The sequence below is a fragment of the Salvelinus alpinus genome, chromosome 2, assembly GCF_045679555.1.
Source record: "Salvelinus alpinus chromosome 2, SLU_Salpinus.1, whole genome shotgun sequence".
NCBI lineage: Eukaryota > Metazoa > Chordata > Actinopteri > Salmoniformes > Salmonidae > Salvelinus > Salvelinus alpinus.
The window spans coordinates 121,963,967-121,989,791 of NC_092087.1; the positions used below are offsets into that span (position 1 = coordinate 121,963,967).

General features: G+C 42.5%; 1 protein-coding gene across 3 annotated transcripts in view; it reads left to right on the forward strand.

Annotated features, from left to right (window-relative positions):
* The window catches only part of LOC139568539 (VPS10 domain-containing receptor SorCS1-like), a 179,858-nt gene that overhangs the window by 69,835 nt on the left and 84,198 nt on the right, over positions 1-25,825 (forward strand). For all 3 annotated transcript variants that reach the window (XR_011673628.1, XM_071390439.1, XM_071390440.1), the window contains exon 2: positions 22,288-22,355. Coding sequence is in view for 2 of the 3 variants with exons in the window: in XM_071390439.1 (XP_071246540.1) it covers positions 22,288-22,355 (68 nt within the window). In the remaining variant the exon portion in view is untranslated. The remainder of the gene's footprint in view (positions 1-22,287; positions 22,356-25,825) is intronic.

The window sequence follows — 25,825 nt, forward strand, 5'->3', positions numbered from 1 at the left end:
GTATGATTTTGAGAGTGGTTACATTTCTCCAGGCTCATCCCTCAGCTTTTTACCAAAAAGTTTCGATTAAGGATTTTAGCTTTAACAGTGATCACAAAAAGTGTAACACAACTTTCATAGCAGAATTCCTTCCCCATTGTTCCTCAAATGCAGTGCATGATATACAATGTTGTAACTCTGAGTCTCTACTTTTATATAATGTAAAAAAACTCAATTTCAAATTTTGCTACATAAGACCGAACTCAGGTTGTGAGTCACGTAAATGAAACCCAGACCGCTGAAATCTTAGACTGATATTGTCCTAATAACCAACAACTTTAGGCCTTTCTACTATAGTTTATGTGATGAAATGGCATCAGTGGATACTTGAGTGTCAGCTGCATCTTGACACTTCTACCCCATAAATCATCTATGCAATACCTTCCAGAGTGGTTCCTGGGTAAAGCTAAGACTCCCTGTACAACTCTACCATGATAATACGGATTACCACCTGTTCGTATAGCTGTAGGTACGCTGTTTCACCTCCCAGAAATCTTAATTATGCATCATTTGATGCCATTTTCACAGCGACGTAATGCAATTATCCCAAAGGCCTCCAAGCTTAGCCGCTTCACATTTTTGCTTTATACCTCCATTGATGTTTTACCGAGAAACTGTTGTCTTTGAGGGTTGTTGTTTTTGTAAAGGGTGAGTTTTTTTTTGAAACCGTCTTCTCTTTAAACTCTCCAGATTTGTTTGTCTGGTAAGGAGGGATTTGGAATAAATTTAAAGCGATCATGTTTTGTTTTTAAAAAAGCCTCCGCACAACAGTTGCAGTCCTCTCCAGAGATGTCCGCATAAACCAAGCCATCTGTTCAGAATCATTAATACACAAATTTCCCTAGCACTTCACCTATGTGACGTAAGACATTCCATTTCATTTTACCCCCATTACATTCATATTCTCTTCAGGGTTTATTACTACAACTAACGTTATGTCGTTATAAGGCAACTGACAAATAATCACACAATACATTTCCTCTTCAGGTATTGTGCTGGAGTTATATTCCATATATATTATTACAAACATCATTTAGATGTCAATGTAAAGATGGTATGCTAACACATCGCCCAGTCACAGGAGGGATCAGGCTTTAGAGAAGGGAATCAGTCAGAACATGGACAGATGAAATAGCAGACAGATTAGATATCAATAGGCTTCATGTTGACAGTGGGAAGGTAATCAGAGAAGATGTGATTCCATCTCAATGGAATCATAAGCTCCTTGGCCAGCGGTGAGGCTTCGCTGATCCCTGACCTTCTGTTTTAAAGGCTGAGGATTTTTAAGTAATGAGATGCATGCTATGATACAGCTTCTACCCCCAAGCCATAAGACCTATAAACAAGACTGCTAAATAGCTAATCAAATGGCTACCTGGACTACCTGCATTGACTTTGTTTTGCACTAACTCTTTTGCACTGACTCAATGCACACACACTGGACTCTAGCCACACATACTCACACTGACATCCCAATACACACACACACACACACACACACACACACACACACACACATACATACATACATACATACATACATACATACATACATACATACATACATACATACATACACACCCACACACACCCATTACATACACCCACACACACATAACATGCACACACACACACTTTCACACACACCTCACACACTGCTGTTACTGTCTATTATCTATCCTGTTGCCTAGTCCCTTTACCCCTACCTACAGTATATGTACATAGCTACGTCAATTACCTCGTACCCTTGCACATCGACTTGGTACTGGTACTCCCTGTATACAACCCTGATATTTTCTACTCCCTATATATAGCAATGTTATTTTTACTCTTTATTTTTATTTGTTATTCACTGTGTATGTATTCCTCGGTCACAAATAATTTGAATGTTGGAAAAGGACCCGTAAGTAAGCATTTCACTGTTTGTCTACGAAGCATGTGACAAATAACATTTTATTTGTTTCTGATGAAACGGCTATATCGCAGACTTATACAGACAGACGCTAGGCTCCACCATAAGGTGCGAGTCAAAGCACATCAGATGAATTTTCCCGAATTTAGAAATATGCTGTGCCAGTGAAGACGCTCGGGTTCTAGGGCAGAAGAGGGGAAAATTCACATTTTGTCGGCAGGAAATGGATTTGCCATGATATTTAATGTGCAAAGCTTTCTCCTCTCCTTTGCAAATTACCCCGTATTGGAAAAATCTGATGGTTTAAGAAATCCATGAGATTAGATTCTGACACATTATGGACAGTGAGGGAACAATATAACCACAAGACTTAGTTCTGCTGAAGAGACAACTGTATTTGTGCTCTCCCCCGGAATGCTGAATGTGGTTTTAACCCTCTCAGCACAACAGGTCTATAAGTCATTATCAATACAACGTCACAATAAGGTGCAGAGTGTTCGATTTGCCTGCAGGGGGGTATTGGTTCCCAAGCTCCGTTAAAACCATTGACAACTGTGTGCCGTTTTCAAGGGATTGTTAAATAAATGTAAATTATTTGGTTGTAATATCATCACCTCTTGAAGAGCATACACTCTTAGAAAAAAAGGTTCCAAAAAGGTTCTTTGGCTGTCTCCATAGGAGAACCCTTTTTGGTTCTAGTTAGAACCCTCTGTGGAAGTCGTTCTACATGGAACTCAAAAAGGTGCTACCTGGACCCAAAAGGGTTCTTCAAAGGGTTCTCCTATGGGGACAGCTGAAGAACCCTTTTAGGCTGTAGATAGCACCTTTCTTTCTAACGGTGTAGTCAGAACATCAGATTTCCAATTATTCCATGCAAAACAATTGCACACATTTAGCTCTATCATCAGAGTTCTGTTTAATCACAATTGCTGCTGACAGACATGATAGGCTACATTGATTGATGGACCAGGTCAACTTGGCTAGCTAGCTAATAACAGATCATGTCAATATGGCTAGTTAACAGGCTAACTTTCAGGGGATAAACTAGATGACTATATATCCAAATATTGTTTGATTTGATTGCCATCTATAGTGGTGATGACAGTAGGCCGACTGATATTTTTACCAGGATGAGGACTTGTTGATGTCAATCACTTTCCAAAAGCCTAATCTCTGAAGCAAGCTAAATGACATTTTTTTTGCTTAGCTAGCTATATGCCAAACGGATAGAATAGCCTCACGTATCTGAAATTACATGATCAATTGATGTTTTCTGATCATGAAAATCATGTAGTTACTTGCTGTATAACTCTGATAAAGCTAAATGGGGAATAATCTGAACTGTGTAGTTCTGACTATGCTCTTCAAGAGGTGATGATATTAAAACCAAATAGTTATAACATTTATTTAACAATCCCTTGAAAACTGCACATAGTGATCCGTGGTTTTAGCGGAGCTGGGAGTCTCCTTGCCCCCCCCCCCCCCCCCTCCCCCACCCAAATGGACAAGGAACCTAAATGGACTCTTTCCAATGAACTGTTCATGTGTTAGCATCCTTGTTTTCTAAGACATCATCTCTAGCATCTCAAGGTACAATAACAAGGTCAGAAAGTGAACGAGGCAATGCTTCAGAAGTCTCCTCTAATCTTCCAACCATCCCATTAGACCATCCCTAGTCTTTCTCTTTCCAGTCAGTACCTAATTGGTCCCTGCATGTTATTTCAGCTTATAAATGATCTGATAGTTAAGAAAAGGCAGTATTTTTCATATCAGCGTGGAAAGATGTGAAAGCTTGACTCATTAATAAAATCCTGCTGTCTCCGTCATCCAAATGAAGGGGAATATATTTTTTCCGAAAACTCTTCAAGAAGGTCAAACAGTTCAATATGGGGAATCACGCACGCACACACACACGCACACACATACACACACACATACACAGAGAGAGTCTTAAAAAACGCTGCCAGTGGTACCATTCATTCCATTCATCTAATTAGACTAAATAATCATGCATCCTGTTAATTGGTCTAATTTATTTCATCATTTTTTATTTTCAACTGAACGTGGGAGTTTTTGCTGGTTGGAAGCATATTTTAGTGTCAGATTTGCTTGACATTGACAAGCATTTTAATGTGATGTGGGTGGTGTGTGTGTGCATGATATATATTTTTTTGTGTGTGTGTGTGTATCTGTTAAAAATTCATGCTGTCTTTCCTTTATCACTCATCACCAGAACTGGTGTCAGATCCTATGATGTTGTATGTCGAAGCTACTCTGTCAAATAACTTCTTTCTCCATCACTAATGAAAGTCCGATTCTCTCTCTGTAAATTCCCCATCGCTTTGAACCTTCCTACAAAGTAATACCCTCAGTTAATGCATGTACATGTATATTACCATATTGCGGGTCAATAAGTGTCAATTCCATTTAGAGGGTTAGTAAAATCATAATTTATTTTCTATTAAAGTTCAGTGAGATGTATTGACTGTGTATGTCACGCCCTGGCCATAGAGAGGCTTTTATTCTCTATTTTGGTTAGGCCAGGGTGTGACGTTTATTTATTTCTATGTTTTCTATTTCTTTGTTTTTGGCCGTGTGTGGTTCCCAATCAGAGGCAGCTGTCTATCGTTGTCTCTGATTGGGAATCATACTTAGGCAGTCCTTTTCCCCTCTTTCATTTGTGGGTTCTTATTTTTGCATTGGTTGTTATTTTGCCCTGCAGAACGTCACGTTCGTATTTTGTTTTGTTGTTTGTCGGTGTTCATTAATTAAATAAATAGAATGAACACGTACGACGCTGCGCTTTGGTCCACTTCTTCCCATGACGATCGTGACAGTGTATTACTAGGCAGTGTATAAGGCAGTAATAAGGTATAATTTTGATTATCTCAGGGGAATATTTGCGGTCAGACCAGATCGATCATATCAGATGTCTAGGGAAGTAATTTGAAGTAATTTACTAATGTTTGTGTAAATATGCCGAACATCTATCTGTATGACAGACTGTCTGATGACAGAGAAAGGTGTTTCATATTAGCTAACTGTAACACGCCCACTGTTTAAGTTCTCCAACCAATCAGTTTGTGATGAGACAGGACATCATTGTCTTACCACTGATTATGCACCTGTCTGCATAGATTCTGTTGGCTCAGTAGTTGTTTACCTATGCAAAGATATGATCTTGTGTGTGTTTGTTTATTCTCAACACACATCTGTCAGGTTAGGCAAACATCAATTGGAAACTGAAACGGCAGCAGCAGAATGCCTAGCATGTTAAAAACCTCTTAAGGATCCGCCCCTAAAATGACATAGCTAAATATAGCTCAGGCCCTGAAGCAAGGATATGCATATTCTTGATACCATTTGAAAGGAAACACTTTGAAGTTTGTGGAAATGTCAAAGGAATATAGGAAAATATAACGCATTAGATCTGGTAAAAGATAATCAAATGAAAAAAACTACCTTTTTTGTATTTTTATTTGTACCATCAAATTTGAAATGCAAGAGAAAGGCCAAAGTATTATTCTAGCCCATGTGCAATTTAGATTTTGGACACTAGATGGGAGCAGTGTATGTGCAAAGTTTTAGACTGATGCAATGAACCATAGCATTTCTGTTCAAAATGTTGTATCAAGACTGCCCAAATGTGCCTAATTGGTTTATTAATTACTTTTCAAGTTCAAAACTATACACTCTCCTCAAACAATAGCATGGTATTCTTTCACTGGAATAGCTACTGTAAATTGTGCAGTTAGATTAACAAGAATTCAAGCTTTCTGCCAATGTCTGATATGTCCTGGGAAATGTTCTTGTTACTTACAACCTCATGCTAATTGCATTAGCCTACGTTAGCTCAACCATCCCATGGGTGGGACACCGATCTGTAGAGATCCTTAAGAGGTTTAACCACTTATCAAGCATCAAAAATGGACTAAACCAGGGGTGTCAAACTCATCTTGCCCTGGGGGCCGCATTCGGTCTTCAGTGAGGTCCGGAGGGCCGCATTGAAAATTTGTTGCATTTCCTCTACATCAAAATTGGAAACTGAATTGTTCTCTATCCATCGTTCTGGGAATTTTCTATGTCTAGCTTTCATTCTGGTGATTATTAGCGAGCTGGGCACAATCTACAAATTGTTTGTTTCAATTTGATTTGAGTCATTTTAAAGTATACTGAGTTCATTTTATTTTTTACTCAAACCACACGCGGGCCTGATTGGACACTCTCGTTTGCACAAGTTCAGCCGCCTTCATCATGCATCGTTTAACAAAGTCACCGTCGGAATACGGCTTCGATGCTAATGCTATTTCGCTAGCAATTAGGTAGCTGGCTTTTACCGCTGCTTCACTGACTTCTCGGCTCTGGATGAAAGTTGACTGCTGTTTCCTCAGACCCGCCAGCAATTCGTTAATCTTATCTCTTCTCAGTTGTCCTTGCAAGCCGTCATATTTTTCGCTGTGATGAGTCTCGTAGTGGCGTCGAATATTATATTCCTTCAATACCGAAACTTGTTGCAAACACACCAAGCACGAAGGTTTTCCGTGCATCTCTGTAAATAAATAGGACGTGGTCCATTTTTCTTTGAAAATTCTACACTCCTTATCTACTTTTCTCCGTTTGGATAACGACATTTTGGCTAATGAGGGTGTAGCGGAGAGGTAGAGACCAAGGTATTAACAACGTCGTAACAAGCAGCAGATGGCGCATTGATACCGTCTGCTGTTTTCAGTCTGTCTCAGTGATGCGGCTTGTCTTCTACTCTGATGGAAAGAGTGCGCCCCTTAGCGGATAATCCATGAATTGCAGCGAATTAAAAATATTAATTCCATGTCTTTTATGCATTTTTTCCACTTTCAAATTATCCTGCGGGCCTGATCGAACCTCCTTGGGGGCCGGTTCCGGCCCGCGGGCCGTATGTTTGACACCCCTGGACTAAACATTCAAATCCTGTTGCTGCAGGATTATTTTGCTGTTGTAATGAACGTCGTCTGGAGAAGGAGAAGAGGACCAAGGTGCAGCGTGGTAAGTATTCATAAATACGTTTCTTTAATAAATATGAACACTAACAAAACAACAACACCACAAACGAACAGTTCTGAAAGGTGACGACAAAACACTAAACAGAAAATAATCACCCACAACTCAAAGTGGGAAAACAGGCTACCTAAATATGGTTCTCAATCAGAGAATCAACGATAGACAGCTTCCTCTGATTGAGAACCACACACGGCCAAACACAAAGAAATATACAACATAGAACACCAGACATAGAATGCCCACCCAAACTCACGCCCTGACCAACCAAAATAGAGACGTAAAAAAAAGGATCTCTACGGTCAGGGCGTGACAGTACCCCCCTCCCCCCCCAAAGCTGCGGACTCCGGCAAAACCTGAACTCCGGCAAAACCCGTCACAAAAACTCCGGCAAAACCCGTCACTGGAGGCCTCGTGCCATAACTCCTCACTGGAGGTTTCGTGCCATGGATCCTCACTGGAGGCTTCGTGCCATGGATTCTCACTGGAGGCTTCGTGCCATGGATCCTCACTGGAGGCTTCGTGCCATGGATCATCACAGGAGGCTTCGTGCCATGGATCATCACTGGAGGCTTCGTGCCATGAATCATCACTGGAGGCTTCGCTCTGGGAGAAAGCACAGGACTCACCAGGCTGGGGAGACATGCAGGAGGGTTAGAGCTTAGCACAGGCACAGAACTCACCAGGCTGGGGAGACATGCAGGAGGCCTTGTCCTTGGCCGAGGCACCGGATGCACTGGACCGTGGAGGCGCACTGGCGGTCTCGAGCGCAGAGCTAGCACAACTCGTCCTGGCTGGATACCCCCTGTAGCCCGGCAAGTGCGGGGAGTTGGAACAGGCCGCACTGGACTGTGCTGGCGAACCGGGAACACCGTGCGCAGGGCTGGTGCAGTATACCCCGGGCCGAGGAGACGCACTGGAGACCAGATGTGCTGAGCCGGCATCATCCCTCCTGGCTCGATGCCCACTCTAGCCCGGCCGATTCGAGGAGCTGCGATGTAGCGCACCGGGCTATGCTTGCGCACTGGGGACACCGTGCGCTTCACCACATAACACTGTGCCTGCCCAGTCACTCTCTCGCCACGGTAAGCACTGGGAGTTGGCTCAGGTCTCCTACCTGAGTCCGCCAATCTCCCCGTGTGCCCCCCCCCAAAAAAGAATTCTGGGGCTGCCTCTCATGCACTTCTCCTCGAGCCAACTCCTCATATCGTCGCCGCTCTGCTTTTGCTGCCTCCAGCTCCTTTTTTGGACGGCGATACTCTCCCGGCTGTGCCCATGGTCCTTTGCCGTCCAAAATTTCCTCCCATGTCCAGGAGTCCATGTTCCCACGCTGCTTGGTCCTTTGTTGGTGGGTGATTCTGTAACGAACGTCGTCTGGAGAAGGAAAAGAGGACCAAGGTGCAGCGTGTTAAGTATTCATAAATACGTTTCTTTAATAAATATGAACACTAACAAAACAACAACACGACAAACGAACAGTTCTGAAAGGTGACGGAAAAAAACACTAAACAGAAAATAATCACCCACAACTCAGTGGGAAAACAACAGAAATATACAACATAGAACACCAGACATAGAATGCCCACCCAAACTCACGCCCTGACCAAACAAAATAGAGACATAAAAAGGATCTCTACGGTCAGGGCGTGACAGCTGTGACAATATAGGTCAAATTATAATCCTACATCTGTATCAAAAAATACTGTTAGGGGATAATTTGTGAGTGGAAAAATGACAGCATCAACAACTATTAAAAATCGACCCAAAGACACAAACAATGTTCACCGCAGAACTCAAATACACCATCAACCCAGATTCACTCATTTGATGAACACCAGGTTTTTCATGCCGTTTTAGCCTCATCACATGTTAGCAGCCACCCTGTGATCTAGTGCCTAGCGCTAAAATGGCGGATGGGATCCTTATAGAAATCATCCCATAGCATGCTGATGGGCCCTGACGTCTGCTTGCTCCAGTTAGCTCCCTGCCTCTAGCCTAGCCACGGAAATCTGTCTCGTCTGTCTGTTTCTGCACGTCAATATGAAAAAAAAGTTGTGCCTGCCATCACCATCGAATGCCGGTATAAAGAGATGGAAGTGATTGGATTGAAGAATGGGAGTGGGGGATGAGAGGCAGGCTGGAAAGCTTGTTTGGGTATGCATACTGTATTTATATATAAAAGTCAGTCGGAGAACAAACTAGCTCTGGTTCTGATGAGTCATCCGTTTTGTGTAAGTACTGTATCTGTACTCTTACAAAATAATAGTGTTGAATAGTTTTGGTGTAACATTTATACAGAATCATTACAACTATTCCCGAGGAACCCAAATAATGATAGATAGCAAACAAATGTGGACATTTGCCAAACACTTAAAAAAAATACTTGTTTCTTTCAGATAATATTCTAATTTTCCATTCATCTCATTTGAAACCAAGAGAAGTGGGAAGTTGGTGTACAGTGGGTTCCGTATCATACATGGGTAACATTTACCTCCTGTGACCTCGCCACGTCAATACATCCACTTATTACTAATTGCATCTGGTAAATACGGTAGACTGTACGATTGGTAAGGTAAGCGAAGTACTGAATTGGCAGAATTTGGAATGCTGGAAATTCATTGTAATGAATGGATCAGGCTTGTTTTCTTCATTTCAGGTTTTCTCCCACATCCCTTTGCTAATAATAACCATATCCCCAGGATACACAAAATTAATTACATTTTAACTGAACTTTGCGTAGCTGTATAGTACGATATTGTACAATAAAGCCGCTCTCTACATTTCTGTAATCATAAAACACATTTCAAATGCGAATTCCCTCCATGTGTTCTTCAGATTTATAATGAATTTCTTCAGGGGCCCACAAATCAAATTAGCTGGCGACCTTTTTACAGTTAGCATAGATTTGAGATTGAAGATTTAATCATCAGGTAACAACTGTCTAGGGAGAGGGAGTTTAATTTCACAAAGCCATTGTCAAAAAGGACAACTTCATGAAGGGTTTGTTTAAAGTTTATGGATTTAAATGCAGCAATTTAGAATGGTATTAGTACATACTGAACAACAGTATGTTTTTAGAGTTTATTAATTAGTATGCTCAATCTCTTCCACTGACACTTTTCTCCACAGACTGGGCTGAACTTTTGTCCCTGAAAAGTAAGCAGAATGTCCCTATCCGCTAACCACGAGTCAACTAGTACACCGTGTTCTGCAGAGCAGCTTATTTTAGCCGTGCCTTTCAAACGGGGCTTTTCTCCCCTGCATTACAAGACCATGTGGAACGATCTGCAACACAAAGGTGAGCTTCCCTTGGCTTTCTATGGATCCTGCCTGAGTCTTTGTCGATTAGTCAATAGATCAAAACTTTAAACCAGTTATGCGTCTCTCAATTGTTAATTCCCCTTTCCATAATCTCCCTGCTTTCCCTTAGGGCTCATTCGCTCTCCTCCATTTTAGCTGACCAAGGAGAATCCCATTCCCTTTTTCCTTTCTCGGGCCTATAGAGGTGAGTGGATCTGTGTGTGCTGCCGTTGTATATGTGAAGTCACAATAAACAATAAATAGACACGAGGATAAGGGGAGTGGAGGTTTATGTCCTGCCAATAACCCCCAGGGTTTATTGCTTTCAATTGTCTCCTCACGGAGGAGGTCCTTGTATACAGTAACCTCCTCTTTCCATGAGAGATTGAACAACTCCCCTCCCTGTGGCCCGGGCCTATTAATTTATGCATTAACTTGGACTCGATCCAGTCTCACGTTTCCAAAATGCAGCCAGTCATCAGCTCTCCAAGCCCAAATAATTATTCTAAGTAATTGGATATAGTGTCAAGAACGCCATTAAAAACAGTAAAAGGGGTTGGCGGACGCGGATCAACCAATCAATCATTCCCGATCCCTAACCACTAACCAATAGGGGCCTCCCGCCTGTCCGTTAGACAACAACTCATTGTTGTTGAGATTTTAAATAGCCGTATGGTTCCGCCTGGACTTGCCCAGGCATGTCCCTCTGTAGTAAAATACACAAATACACAACGGCTCACTAACCCCACTATAAACATGATATACTGGGACATCTATGCAAAGGGCAACGCTAAAGGTGTCGCGGCAATTCTGAGTTTAGAGTACTACTGTTCGTGGCGTGGAATGCAACCCCATATGATGATAAACCATAAGTAATCAAGGAGGTGATAGAGGCCTATAAATTGTACTTGAATGGAGTTTACATTACAGTGAAGGTGAGGCTGTTTGTTAAGCGCTGTGTTGAAAGGAGAGGCCTTGGGGTGACGGACATTGATCGTGTTTACATCATGTCCCCTGTATTATCCCCTAGTTAATGACACTGTTCAGATCAATGAATCTGATTGCACCCCCTGTAAATGGATTCGGTGGATGGTGGCCAATGAGATCGTCTCCAGATGACACTTTAGAAATGGGTGCCATTGATTCGACAACTGGTTGTGTTTTCCCCCTTGCTGGCTACAGTGTTGGTCTCCTCTGGTCCTATCAATCTTTTGGCCCTAGCATGGCGGCTTCCCTTCTGTCCTTGTTTGTGTGTGTGGCTGTGTGTGGCCTCCTCAGCCAAGGCTGGCACTGACGGTCTGGCCTTGAATGATTTCCTGTGTGGGCTGGGTTGAAGTCTTGGTCAGATCTGACATCACGGGGAGATTGATCAAACTCCATTGGACCGTGATTGAAAGCAGAGTTCTGTCTTTCTTCTCCTTCCTCTAATCTTGTTTTTCTTTTTGTTGTTGTTGCTTTATACAGGACATATTGAATATTCTGAATAATGCTGTATCTCTAACATTGGTGACATTGTTGACTATTCTGAATAATGCTTTATCTCTGACATTGACGACATTGTTGACTATTCTGAACAATGCTATATCTCTAACATTGACGACATTGTTGACTATTCTGAATAATGCTGTATCTCTGACATTGACGACATTGTTGACTATTCTGAACAATGCTATATCTCTAACATTGACGACATTGTTGACTATTCTGAATAATGCTGTATCTCTAACAATGATGACATTGTTGACTATTCTGAATAATTCTATATCTCTAACAATGATGACATTGTTGACTATTCTGAATAATGCTATATCTCTAACAATGATGACATTGTTGACTATTCTGAATAATGCTATATCTCTAACATTGTAACTTCTACAATGCTCTCTTGTGCTGAAATTGAGTGTGCCTATTGGTGTGCCCCGCGTGTCTCCTATTCTATTACCCGAGTATGAAGCTCAGCAACAATTGCTCCCGTATTGATACAGCTGTCTGTGTACACGCTAGAATACGGCTTGTTCCAACCCCCCGGGGATCCGTTTTATCATCTCATTACAGTGACGTGCGAGACAAGGTTAAGACCCCCGTTGATTGTAATTCTCATTCCTCTGTGTTCTCGTGTTAACGGCTATCTCTTTAGCCACCGCGTCAAACTCAGCTACTTGAAAATCTTGTTTCTCATTTGTATCGTTTTTACCCCTCAACGTAATGCCTACTTTGGTTTGTCTTTTTCCCAACGTGTTTTCTTTGACGCAAATTAAGCACGTGAATGATGTTGCGGTGCCTCACACAATGGTTTGATACACAACAGAGCCGAACAACAACAAAAAGGGGGTCAGTGTCACGGCGGTGGCGAGTGTTGGCGGTGATTGCAAAACTAGCAGTAGGTGGGTGGGCCGCGATGATTCCAAGGGAGGGAAGTGTTGGTTTAGACTGTGGAGCTGTACTGCTAATCACCTTTAATCACATGCAAATGCTGGGAATCAGGAGTCTTTGATTCTGAATAATGGGAACAAAGAAAGAGATTGGCAGAGAAGAGCTTGTTAGCTACTACCACCATCTCTTCTTCCCCCCTGTCTCTCACTCTCTCTTGCTCTCTCCCTCTTCCTCCTTCGCTCTCTCTCCCTCTTCCTCCTTCTCTCTGTCTCTCTCTTTCCCTCTCTCTCTGTCTCTCCCTTGGCCTTCTTCTCTCTCTCTCTCTCTCTCCCTCGCTCTCTCTCTCTCTCTCTGGCAGCAAAGCCTGGAGGGACAATTCATCTGCCTTCGGCCCCTACTACTCAAACTACCCAGCCCCAAACTGGAGGCCAATCAAGCGATATCAATGAGACAAAAAGTGGACCGATTATTTTGCCTCCGAGGGAGAGAGAGAAGAGGGGGAGAGAGTGTCTTTGCCAGATAGATAGATAGATAGATGTAGCTTTGTAAATACCTTTTATTATCCCATTAGTGAGCTGATGCTACTTCTGAGGATGAACATCTGAATAATTAATCTGCAATGAGCGAGATTCTTTTTAGCTCTATTTGTCACGCTCCATCTGTCTAGTAGTGTAGCGACTGTAGTTAATAATGTCATGTAGGTTGTGTTGTTAACACGTAGGGGGAAAAACAGCCGCTAGACTAGCCTCTTGGGCTTCTGTAGTCTAGTACCGAAATCCAAGTCAGCCACAGCATTTTACTCATAGACTCGGTTTCGCATCCAGTCTCAACTTTGAGTATGTCCGTGTTGTGTAGTCCTTTCATAGCCGCACCTTTCTGTTACCGCTAACATAAAACTTGATTTTCAATATACCCACAGACTTCTCATTCCCATTCAATACCACTAGAAACTTTGAGTATGTCTGTGAGTTTCATAGTGCTTTCATATCCACACCTTTCTGTCACCGCTAACATAAAACTCGATTTTCCACGTTGACAGTTCAAGGTTTTATGTGTTATTGCAATATTCCCTGGGGATATGTGAGCGGGTTCATTGGATTAACATTCATATATTCAGTTTTATTTGTCAAATGATCAGGAGTGAGCAACCACATTCCTCTCTCGCAGCACGGAAGTGATGTACTATATTTAACCAGTGGGTGGATTGTAACCTACTTTGGAAGTTAAAACTCAATTGTTGGAGCTCTGGCTTTTCATACTACGCAGGCAGGAACTCTTACCTACTTGGGATAATGTGAATAGTCCCGTTATCTTTTGTCTAGAGCGAGAGTGTCCATGAATTCAATTTCAATAATTCTGTCAAGTGTTATCTTCCCCTTATTTCGAAGTACTCAACAGTGATTTATTACCCGAATCAACATTGTTTTCAGATACATCATTCATTTGAAGACCCACGTGCGCACGTTCAATGCACAGACACGCACACGCTCATTCGCACTCACACACATGCACATTTGCACTCACACACAAGCATACACACTCAAACCCCCAAAACAATAGATTGTGAACAATCTCTAGAGTCTATGTGCATAATTCATGGCAGTATACAGTACCAGTCAAAAGTTTGGACACATGCTCATTCAAGGATTTTTTTTTATTTTTTTTACTATTTTCTACATTGTAGTATAATAGTGAAGACATCAAAACTATGAAATAACACGTATGGAATCATGTAGTAACCAAAAAAGTGATAAACAAATCAAAATATATTTTATATTTACGATTCTTCAGTGTAGCCACCCTTTGCCTTGATGACAGCTTTGCACACTCTTGGCATTCTCTCAACCAGCTTCATGAGGTAGTCACTCTGGGGTCCAACTCATTCCAAAACATCTCAATGGGGTTGAGGTCGGGTGATTTATGGAGGCCGGGTCATCTGATGCAGCACTCCATCACTCTCCTTCTTGGTCAAATAGCCCTTACACAGCCTGGAGGTGTGTTTTGGGTCATTGTCCTGTGCTTCTACACCTGCATTGCTTGCTGTTTGGGGTTTTAGGCTGGGTTTCTGTACAGCACTTTGATATATCAGCTGATGTAAGAAGGGCTATATAAATAAATTTGATTTGAAAAACAAATGATAGTCCCACTAAGCGCAAACCAGATTGGATGGCGTATCGCTGCAGAATGCTGTGGTAGCCATGCTGGTTGTGTGCCTTGAATTCTAAATAAATCACAGACAGTCTCACCAGCAATGCACCCCCAAACCATCTCACTTCCTCCTCCATGCTTCACGGTGGGAACCACACATACAGAGATCATCCGTTCACCTACTCTGTGTCTCGCAAAGACACGGCTGTTAGAACCAAAAACCTACAATTTGAACTCATCAGACCAAAGGGCAGATTTCCACCGGTCTAATGTCCATTGCTCGTGTTTCTTGGCCCAAGCAAGTCTCTTCTTCTTATTGGTGTCCTTTAGTGGTAGTTTCTTTGCAGCAATTCGACCAGGAAGGCCTGATTCACACAGTCTCCTCTGAACAGATGTGTCTGTTACTTGAACTCTGTGAAGCATTTATTTGGGCTGCAATCTGAGGTGCAGTTAGATAATTGCCGATTTCTGAGGCTGGTACTTTTGACTAGTGTATATAAGTGAATTCAACAGTGTTCAGTTGGAATTAAGTCGGGGAGCCCAGTAGCTCGTTCATCTAGACACACACACGTGCACACGCACACACACACACACACACACACACACACACACACACACACACACACACACACACACACACACACACACACACACACACACACACACACACACACACACACACACACACACACACACACACACACACACACAGAGTAGCTCCATGTCTTCCCCTGTAACAGTGATCACGCTGTGAATAAGGTGAATCCTGCCATCTAATCAGGTCATTAGCATTGCAGGTGGCAGAATCAAACTACAGCAATGAAAATCTGCATTTGCACTCTGGATGTGTTTTAGTAATTTCAGAGTCTTCTTCCCACCATGGTGTCTTGTGTTTATCTGTTCTTCTGCTGGTAGGGCTAAACACATACAAGCAAGGTAGATAACTACTAAGTACAGTTGAAGTCGGAAGTCTACATACACTTAGGTTGGAGTCATTAAAACTCGTTTTTCAACCACTCCACAAATTTCTTGTTAACAAACTATAGTTTTAGCAAGTTGGTTAGGACATCTACTTTGTGCATGACACAAGTCATTTTCCCAATAATTGTTTCCAGACAGATTATTTAACTTATAATTCACTGTATCACAATTCCAGTGGGTTAGAAGTTTAAAATACACTAAGTTGACTGTGCCTTTAAACAGCTGCTTTAAACAGCTTGAAAAATTCCAGAAAATTATGTCATGGCTTTAGAAGCTTCTGATAGGCTTATTCACTTCATTTGAGTCAATTGGAGGTGTACCTGTGGATGTATTTCAAGGCCTACCTTCAAACTCAGTGCTTCTTTGCTTGACATCATGGGAAAATCAAAAGAAATCAGCCAAGACCTCAGAAAATAATTTGTAGACCTCCACAAGTCTGGTTCATCCTTGGGAGCAATTTCCAAATGCCTGAAGGTACCACGCTCATCCGTACAAACAATAGTACGCAAGTATAAACACCATGGGACCATGCAGCCGTCATACCGCTCAGGAAGAAGACGCGTTCTTTGGTGCGAAAAGTGCATATCAATCCCAGAACAACAGCAAAGGACCCTGTGAAGATGCTGGAGGAAACAGGTACAAAAGTATCTACAGTGGGGAGAACACGTATTTGATACACTGCCGATTTTGCAGGTTTTCTTTTTTTCAATAAAATGCAAATTATTTACTTAAAAATCATACAATGTGATTTTCTGGATTTTTGTTTTAGATTCCGTCTCTCACAGTTGAATTGTACCTATGATAAAAATGACAGACCTCTACATGCTTTGTAAGTAGGAAAACCTACAAAATCGGCAGTGTATCAAATACTTGTTCTCCCCACTGTATATCCACAGTAAAACGAGTCCTATATCGACATAACCTGAAAGGCCGCTCAGCAAGGAAGAAGCCACTGCTCCTAAACCGCCATAAAAAGGCCAGACTACGGTTTACAACTGCACATGGGGACGAAGATCGTACTTTTTGGAGAAATGTCCTCTGGTCTGATGAAACAAAAATAGAACTCTTTGGCCATAATGACCATTGTTATGTTTGGAGGATAAAGGGGGAGGCTTGCAAGCCGAAGAACACCATCCCAACCGTGAAGCACAGGGGAGCGGCTGGTACACTTCACAAAATAGATGGCATCATGAGGCAGGAAAATGATGTGAATATATTGAAGAAACATCTCAAGACATCAGTCAGGAAGTTGAAGCTTGGTCGCAAATGGGTCTCCAAATGGACAATGACCCCAAGCATACTTCCAAAGTTGTGGCAAAATGGCTTAAGGACAACAAAGTCAAGGTATTGGAGTGGCCATCACAAAGCCCTGACCTCAAACCTATAGAAATGTGCGAGCAAGGAGGCCTACAAACCTGACTCAGGTACACCAGCTCTGTCAGGAGGATTGGGCCAAAATTCACCCAACTTATTGTGGGAGGCTTGTGGAAGGTTACCCGAATTGTTTGACCCAAGTTAAACAATGTCAAGGCAATGTTACCAAATACTAATTGAGTGTATGTTAACTTCTGACCCGCTGGGAATGTGATGAAAGAAGCAAAAGCTGAAATAAATCATTCTCTCTACTATTTATCTGACATTTCACATTCTTACTATTCTTTACTTGGATTAAATGTCAGGAATGGTGAAAAACTGAGTTTAAATGTATTTGGCTAAGGTGTATGTAAACTTCAAACTTCAACTGTACATCAGTACAATATAACATCTTATTAACATGGTATCCAACCTGGAATATACATATCAACATACGATATCCTGCCGTGAATAGAGAGATTGTGCATACTGTGTGACAGATCTTGACTAAAACCCTGGGGGTATGTCAACAAGTTGGTTTACAACACTGAATATGTTAGTCTTAAAGTATACAGAAAACTATATCACTGTGGTTTCGGGGTAATATTGTCAAAAGAAAAAATTATAATATAGACTTAAAAAAAGTTAACAGAAGACTAGCTAATTAGGCCCCAGAAATAGGCATTCCAAAACCCAGAACATTACTATAAATGTTTGGTATTTATACTAACATTTCCTACCCTGGGACATTGCTCTCAAATGACACATTTTGTTCATCAATGGAGACAGGTTTTTGGGGGATATCCAAGAATTTGACAGATGTCTTGAAAATCCAGGTTCGCAGCAACATTTTACTTTCATATCTGGAATAGGCATGGATTGTGAAATATTTCCAAAATATGAAACGACAACAGCTAATCCTACAGAGAGAAGGCATGTTGTCACGATGATCCCTCCGGAGTTTGACAGATTCAGGTTTTTGAACATCTAGGAAGATGAATCATGTTTAGATATGATATATATATATTTGACTAACTTGTTTTTTCTTGGGAATATAATAGATATGCAGTGTGCAGAGGTGTAGTAGCGAGCAATGCATTCCTTATAGATTAAAAACACAGAGAAGCATTGGGTGCCAGCAGTGTTCACGACACGGTTACGGAATTGGATCTTGAACACTCAAGACTCTAGAGTGCATCCACCTACTACAGTATCTGAATACCTGAGACGATACCTGAAACATTAGAGTGAGGAATACAGAATTGTACTTTAGCATGCAGTCAGAAAAAAACATGACTAAACTCTCTCTCTCTCTCGTGATTACAATTTAGTGAAAGAAATACAAAAGAAAACGAAGAGTTTTATATGAATGCCCTAAAGTGTGTGGTTAACATGTCAAATTTCTGGGAGTTTCACAGTCAGACAAAGCCGTGGCTAGGATCCCTGTGTTTTCTATTTGTTTACTGTTCTGGGCTCTCTGTTGCCGTAGGAGATGGTAATTATTATTTGTATATGCGTGTTTGGGGATTTTGATCGTTGTTCATCATTTTCTTTTTCTCCCCTTGTCAAGGACAATCACCAGATAGCGGGATACGCAACGAGCGCTTTTCTGGCAGCAAAGACACTCAGTGTGTGTGTTTTTTTTTCTGTGTGTGTGTATTTCTGTGTGTGTTTCTGTCTCTCTCTGTGTGTGTGTGTGTGTTTCTGTCTCTCTCTGTGTGTGTGTATTTATGTGTGTGTTTCTGTCTCTCTCTGTGTGTGTGTATTTATGTGTGTGTTTCTGTCTCTCTCTGTGTGTGTGTGTGTGTTCTGTCTCTCTGTGTGTGTGTGTGTGTGTGTGTGTGTTTTTGTCTCTCTCTGTGTGTGTGTGTGTGTGTGTGTGTTTCTGTCTCTCTCTGTGTGTGTGTATTTATGTGTGTGTTTCTGTCTCTCTCTGTGTGTATTTGTGTGTGAAAGAGAAACTCTAAGCACTTAAGTCTTTGCAGAAACACAGCTGTTATTGATCCGCACCCTGAGCTCAAACCTCTCTTTGCATTTCTAATACCCCCTAAAATTCTGCCAACCAGACTTTGCATAACATTTGCAAACTCCCTCAAACTGGCCTTCAATGCACTTTGAAAGTTTTACTTATTCGAAAGGGAACACTTAATACAGACCTCACCAGGCCTACCACCGCGAACGTTTTTCTGAAGCCCAGTGACTTACTTCAATGTGGGGTTTCAGCATAATGCATCCATAAACAGCTCTGCCGCCTCAACCTGCCACAGCCACGTAAACCCAAACACCTCACAAGCTAAAAGTCAGTCTTCCATCTTCTCTCCCTCACACAACTCTCTCCCCTTTGTTAGTCCTTCTCAAATATCTTCATTTCCAAAAGTCTGTCTTTTCCTTCTATTGCTCGGCAAGGTAATATTTACAGTAGGAGTCTACCCACGGGCCTAATTGGCAAGCTCGGTAATGTAGCATATGCACTTTCCAGCGGGGAGACCATCTGACACGGACGCACGCTGATGGCCACCCACATTAGGCTCCATATGTGGCAGACCGAAGGGTCCGCATGCACACTGTCCTTCAGCTAATGATGCCAGCTACACAGCCAGCCCCGCCTGGCCTGCTCCGCTTTTCCAGCTCTGCTTACTTTGCTTTTAAAGGACTTTATCTGTGCAGGTTATTGGTTGTTTGGGCGAGGTGATAGAGAACCTGGCTCTAGTACACAGAAACAGGCGGAGGTAGAGGCATAGGCATGGAGTACAGAGATACATTGGTACAAGGGCACCTGCTCTGACACAGACATAGAAGAACTGAATTTAGAGGTTTGGTAGAATTTAGGAGAGAGAGAGGAGGGACGGAGATAGAGATAGAGGGAGAGAGAGAAGCCTTGTGTGTGTGTGTGTGCGCCTGTGCGAATTCCCCCTCCAGCTGGCCAGCGAAATGGACTGGGTCATTAGCATGCATTGGTCTCATCTGCACATGTGAGGTTATTCATCCCCTGGGGTAAATCTCTCCTCACCGGAGTATCTACCACTCAGACGCTTAGAGGAGACGCCTGGCTACGTTGTGTACAAGCTCTTAATTTAAAAGAGTTTTGTGTTGAAGTTTTCTTCTCTCTAACCTTAACTCCTCCACAGGTCGACCCAAAGCAGCCGTGTGTTTGTGTGTGTGTGTGTGTGTGTGTGTGTGTGTGTGTGTGTGTGTGTGTGTGTGTGTGTGTGTGTGTGTGTGAAAGTGTGCGTGCATTGGTTCGGTGCGTTCCGAGGCCGCAGATGTTGCCTCATACATAATACAGCGTGATCAAAGGGGCCTGCCTCACAATGTAATTCCCCGCTGCAGAGGTGCATCTGTTCTGGCGTTGTAACTCACTTGCGGGGCCCCCACGCTGGCGGAACTCACTTCACAAAGTCACACAAGTTCCACGGCGGTGACTCGTCTGCCACGCCTGCCTCCACAACATGCAGCGGGTGGTAGACTCAAAGGTATCCGAGGGACAGGGAAACAGTTGGATGTTGCCATGACGCAGCGTGCAGCCAAGGAACATTGTGTAGCCGGTCTTGGAGACGGCATGTACAAATTGTTTATAGGCTCCGGTTGTTTTGTTTTTGCCCTACACTATGGACTTGGGACGATATTCCACAGAGTTTTTTCCCCTGAATATGCAGTTCCCCGAAGTTCCTCTTAGAAGTTTCAGACCGCCTATGGGTGTTTGTGTTTGGAGGGGGAAAAAATAAGCTATGTAGATGATGCTAAGGTCATCTGGATGACATGAGGCTGATAAAGATAGACATAACACTGCTGCTGGATCTGTTCGACTTGTCCATGTTGTTACTGACCTCTGTGTTATATGACATCTACACGCATTTGAACAATCCCGAAACTGTCAAACCCATGACATCATACTCCAGGCGATTCCACACAGTTAGCAACATGCTAACAAGACAGCAAACAGTGCGTGAAACATCAGGGGTCTATAGTACCATGTCAAAGTAGACTGGTAAACTACAGGTGTGCTTGGTGAGTAGCTCCATCGCCACAAATTGCAATGAATTTCAAATATACCTCTAGTCATAAAGTAAATAGATTGTGAGGGCTTCTGTAGTTCCGTGCTTCTGTAGTTCCATGCTTCTGTAGTTCCATGCTTCTGTAGTTCTCATTCTGCTTCGGGCGGAATGCGATTTATCTGTCTTTTCATTTTCCCTGAAGACTTGGATCGACCCAGATTGTCCTTCTAAATCCCATGCACTTTAAGGGTGTTACAGTTCTAAAGAATATTTACAGTGCCGCGTTTAGATTGAATAGGATATGATTAAGTAACGAGCTCTAAATAATTAGTCATCACACGCTGTTCGTCTGATGTATCTTTTAGTTCTTTTCGCTGACAGTTCAGCTGAGCTTGCTAGTCAGTAGTCAGATCCCCTGAACAAGCTAGGTGGAGGACACATTTGTTTAATGTATTCTCTATCAGGTAGACCGTGAGTTTCCCAAAGACGGATCTATGCCTTTCATGTGTGGCTACAGAGGCTACATATCAAACATTTAATAGCTTCCTTTCTCTGTTCCTTCTGTTTTCTATTTTGAAAAGGATGTGATAGGTGATTTTAGAAAGTATGGAACAAGCGTCTTGTATTACACAAGTGATCATGAAATAAAGGGACACCATTTGAACATGGGAAAGGGCGATACCTAGTCAGTTGTACAACTGAATGCATTCAACGGAAATATGTCTTCCGCATTTAACCCAACCCCTCAATCAGAGAGGTGCGGGGGGCTGCCTTAATCGACCTCCACGTCATCGGCGCACGGGGAACAGTGGGGTAACTGCCTTGCTCAGGGACAGAACGTTCGTAGCTGTACCTAGTCAGCTTGGGGATTTGATTCAGCAACCTTTCGGGGATGTTACAGGCCAAATTGTTGATGACCTGTGGCTTGTAACTCCAATAACAGATAATTTCCTTGGATTTCGCATACTGTAGAAGAAACACGGTCTCCTTGACTGCTGACCATGTAATTCAGGATGAATCATCAAATGTTTTGAAATGCTATGTGACATGTGATTACGCCTATGTTTAAAATGAATTGTGTGTTGAAACGTGCATTTATTGTAGGCTCTGTATTAAAGTGTATTAATAAGGATTTTTCCTCATGTCTTGCAGGTGATTCTCATGCTGACCAAGCTGTTTGACTTCAACCTGAACAGTGTCACAGAGAGCTCATTGTGGAGGTAAGCACATCATGTAATGACAAAGTAAGTCTTCTGTGTACATTTCTGTGTAAATTCTTCAGTGACTGCCTTTTATATCGGATTTTAGCAGCAACAAGGTCGTGTTTCATGTTCTGTCTCCTTTGTATACCACAAACATTATAAATACATATAATAAGTATAAGTACATCACTATAAGAGGTTGACAAATCGAAGGCTTACAACAAAATCACCTTGAATATTTAAACGGTGCAACTTGCCCTCTCCTCATTGAGGAGACTTTTCGCCCGAAAAACGTGCACCTGTCTCCAGAACCTTCCAGCTGACCGACCAGATGTTTAATTCATCCCAAAGCAGACGGGCATTAGTGTGAATATGAGTCACAGCTACTCACGGACAGCCAATGTGCTCTCCAGTGTTGTCCAAGTGCACTTACTTTGACTGGCCTTGAGTGCAGCTCAAGCGAGTCTCGCTGCATGTTCAGCTCAAGGGGCTCCTCCGCATTACTGAGAACTGAATTCAAACATAATCCACTCCCTTGGCTATAGTTGTAATATCTTGTATTTGTAGGTCGACAGGTTGTGTTCTTGCTACCTTGATATTCGGTGCCCAATAGGTTATTTATACAGTGTGACATTCTGTGATTCTGTTCAGAGTCACGTACAAGTATGTTTGAGAATTTGCTGAAAATGTAAAGTGTTTGACTGTCCATGGGAAACACCACAGTTAGAGGATTTTAGTTGTTCTTCTATAGACTCCTTTCAGCGGAACACGTTTTATGACGTCTCGCCTTATTTTACCCCGGTCTTTTGTAAAAAGAGAGACAAATTGAATGCTCTTACAGTTGTTCCACTTGGCAATCATTAAAGTTGATTGAATGGGGTTTTGGCATTTAAGAGAGTTCGGAACAGTAGGCCTGTCAAATCTGTAGAAATCTCAGCGGTGCGGGTCTGCTGGAACATTGCGGCCCACATGTGAGCAAGAGGAAAACAGACCTCAGGACTTTCCAGTGATTTCAGCGGCCTTTCCCACAACTGGTCCGTGGGTCACCCCAAGGCCTATCTCCCAACCACAGCAGTGGTAAATGTAGCGTTATATGATTCTCTACGTAAGTCCTAACCACTAACCGTTAGTGGCTTAAGTCGTGGATGGCTCAAACGTGAACGGGCGTGATACCTCATTACCCTGTTAATGGTGCGTTTAACATCGAGAGAGAGACTGTCCTGGTAGTTTAAGAATGGTAGACAGCCATCAAACCTGGGGCAGAAATGGGAGGGGGGTACAAGCCCAACCTGCTGCTCTCAAAGCGGAGTGGCGAGAGATGAAATACTATCGGAGTTCACCGATGCAATTCATACATTCATTTGGAATACTTAGCAAAGCTGCCATCCGTTGGACATTTCAAGCTGTTTATTGTTTTTGTTGCACCCCGCTAATGCAATTAGCGACCTCTCGCTAACCATCTCCAGATACCCCCCACTCATTGATTAATCAAACTCCAATAGGGAAGACAACAGGGCTAAGGGCTGCTGCTGTCATAGTACAGTAGATATATGGGGGGAAATCTAATTGGGCGTGCACTGGGGGTACTCTAAGTCTCCTCCCAAAATAAAGTTGTTGTCCTTGAAAAGAACCCAACAAGGCAATATCCCATTACTCCGGTATGAATAAAAGAGCTTGAAATTGAAACCTCAACTTAAACAGAGGAGTAGCTTGGTATGTGATGTGAGGAGTAGCTAGGTATGTGATGTGAGGAGTAGCTAGGTATGTGATGTGAGGAGTAGCTAGGTATGTGATGTGAGGAGCAGCTAGGTATGTGATGTCAGGAGTAGCTAGGTATGTGATGTGAGGAGTAGCTAGGTATGTGATGTGAGGAGTAGCTAGGTATGTGATGTGAGGAGTAGCTAGGTATGTGATGTGAGGAGTAGCTAGGTATGTGATGTGAGGAGTAGCTAGGTATGTGATGTGAGGAGTAGCTAGGTATATGATGTGAGGAGTAGCTAGGTATGTGATGTGAGGAGTAGCTATGTATATGATGTGAGGAGCAGCTAGGTATGTGATGTGAGGAGTAGCTAGGTATGTGATGTGAGGAGTAGCTATGTATATGATGTGAGGAGCAGCTAGGTATATGATGTGAGGAGTAGCTAGGTATATGGAATAACTCCATCACCTGTAACACAATCCCCAGTGATCCAATTTCATAGTGAACCAGATCACCGTTATCAGACTCGCTTTACATTTTTATTCATTTAGCAGACGCTGGTACAGTATCCAGAGCAACTTACAGGAGCAATTAGGGTTAAGTGCCTTGCTCAAGGGCACATCGGACGATTTTTCACCTAGTCGGCTCGGGGATTATTAACCGATTCTGAACCGCCAGGCTACCTCCCACCCTGTTATTCTTGTCTCTATATAATGTTTCATTAACTCGACCATGTTCCATCCAACACATGAACAATCCAGAGAATTGGCTGGCTGAAACCAGAGGTCATATGGAGAAGATAACACCAGAAGGACAGGGGTAGAGCCACCATTTCACAAGCTCATAACCAGCACTGCCTTTTCCGCAATCATTGTCCTTGAGCAACCGATGGGGGGGGGGGGGGGGGGTGGCCGATTGTATTGGTTTCATTGGTTCATGTCGAGAGTTGCAGCACCACTAACAGTAAGTCATTGGCCCTTAAATCACAGCAGGCGTATGATGGGGTTCTATGAGGAGCAGATCAATAGCCAGATGATGTCATTGTCCTGTGGTCCAAAGTGTCGATGGATCCACCCGTTTATAGATGTTACCACTGGTATTCAGGAGTTCACCGAGAGATGCCCGTATTTAATCGACATGGAAACCATCCCATAATAAATCTGTGTGTAATCTGTGTGTTGTTTGTCAACTTCACTACAACAACAAAAAAACGACTTAAAAATTGTAACGGTTCCATTTCAATAGAGTTTCCAAAATCAGGATTTAACATTTCTTTAAGCACAGGATGAATGAAAACCCTCTATCGAAGTCGGTGATTGCTGTGTTAGTAGTAGTAACAAGCATTGTAGGGTGATGCATGCATGGTGTATTTTATGAAGCTTTGCCTGCTTTGAATGTGTGTGTGTGTTAGTTGTGTGTGTGTTAGCTGAACATGAAATAGCTCCTTGATTGAGCCTCGCTTCTCTATAAATAAAATGAACCTGGCAGGGGAGATAAGTTGTTCAAACTTCGAGACGTTCTGGAATGTTACATCTCAGACGGAACACAAATTTCACATTAGTACTCTGACCGTCGCTTAAATATTTCAGCACAATCCCCTTTCATCCACCGTTAGCTTTGACTCAACTGTTGGGATCCATATTGGGTGGTAGTTTTTAATGCAGACAGATATGGTGATACTTTGAAACCACAGAGTTGTGCTACCTAGACACGACCTCCAAAAAACTTCACACATTATTTTGCCTTTTCAGTATTCTTTCCAAAATCCACTCAAACATTGCTGTTGATT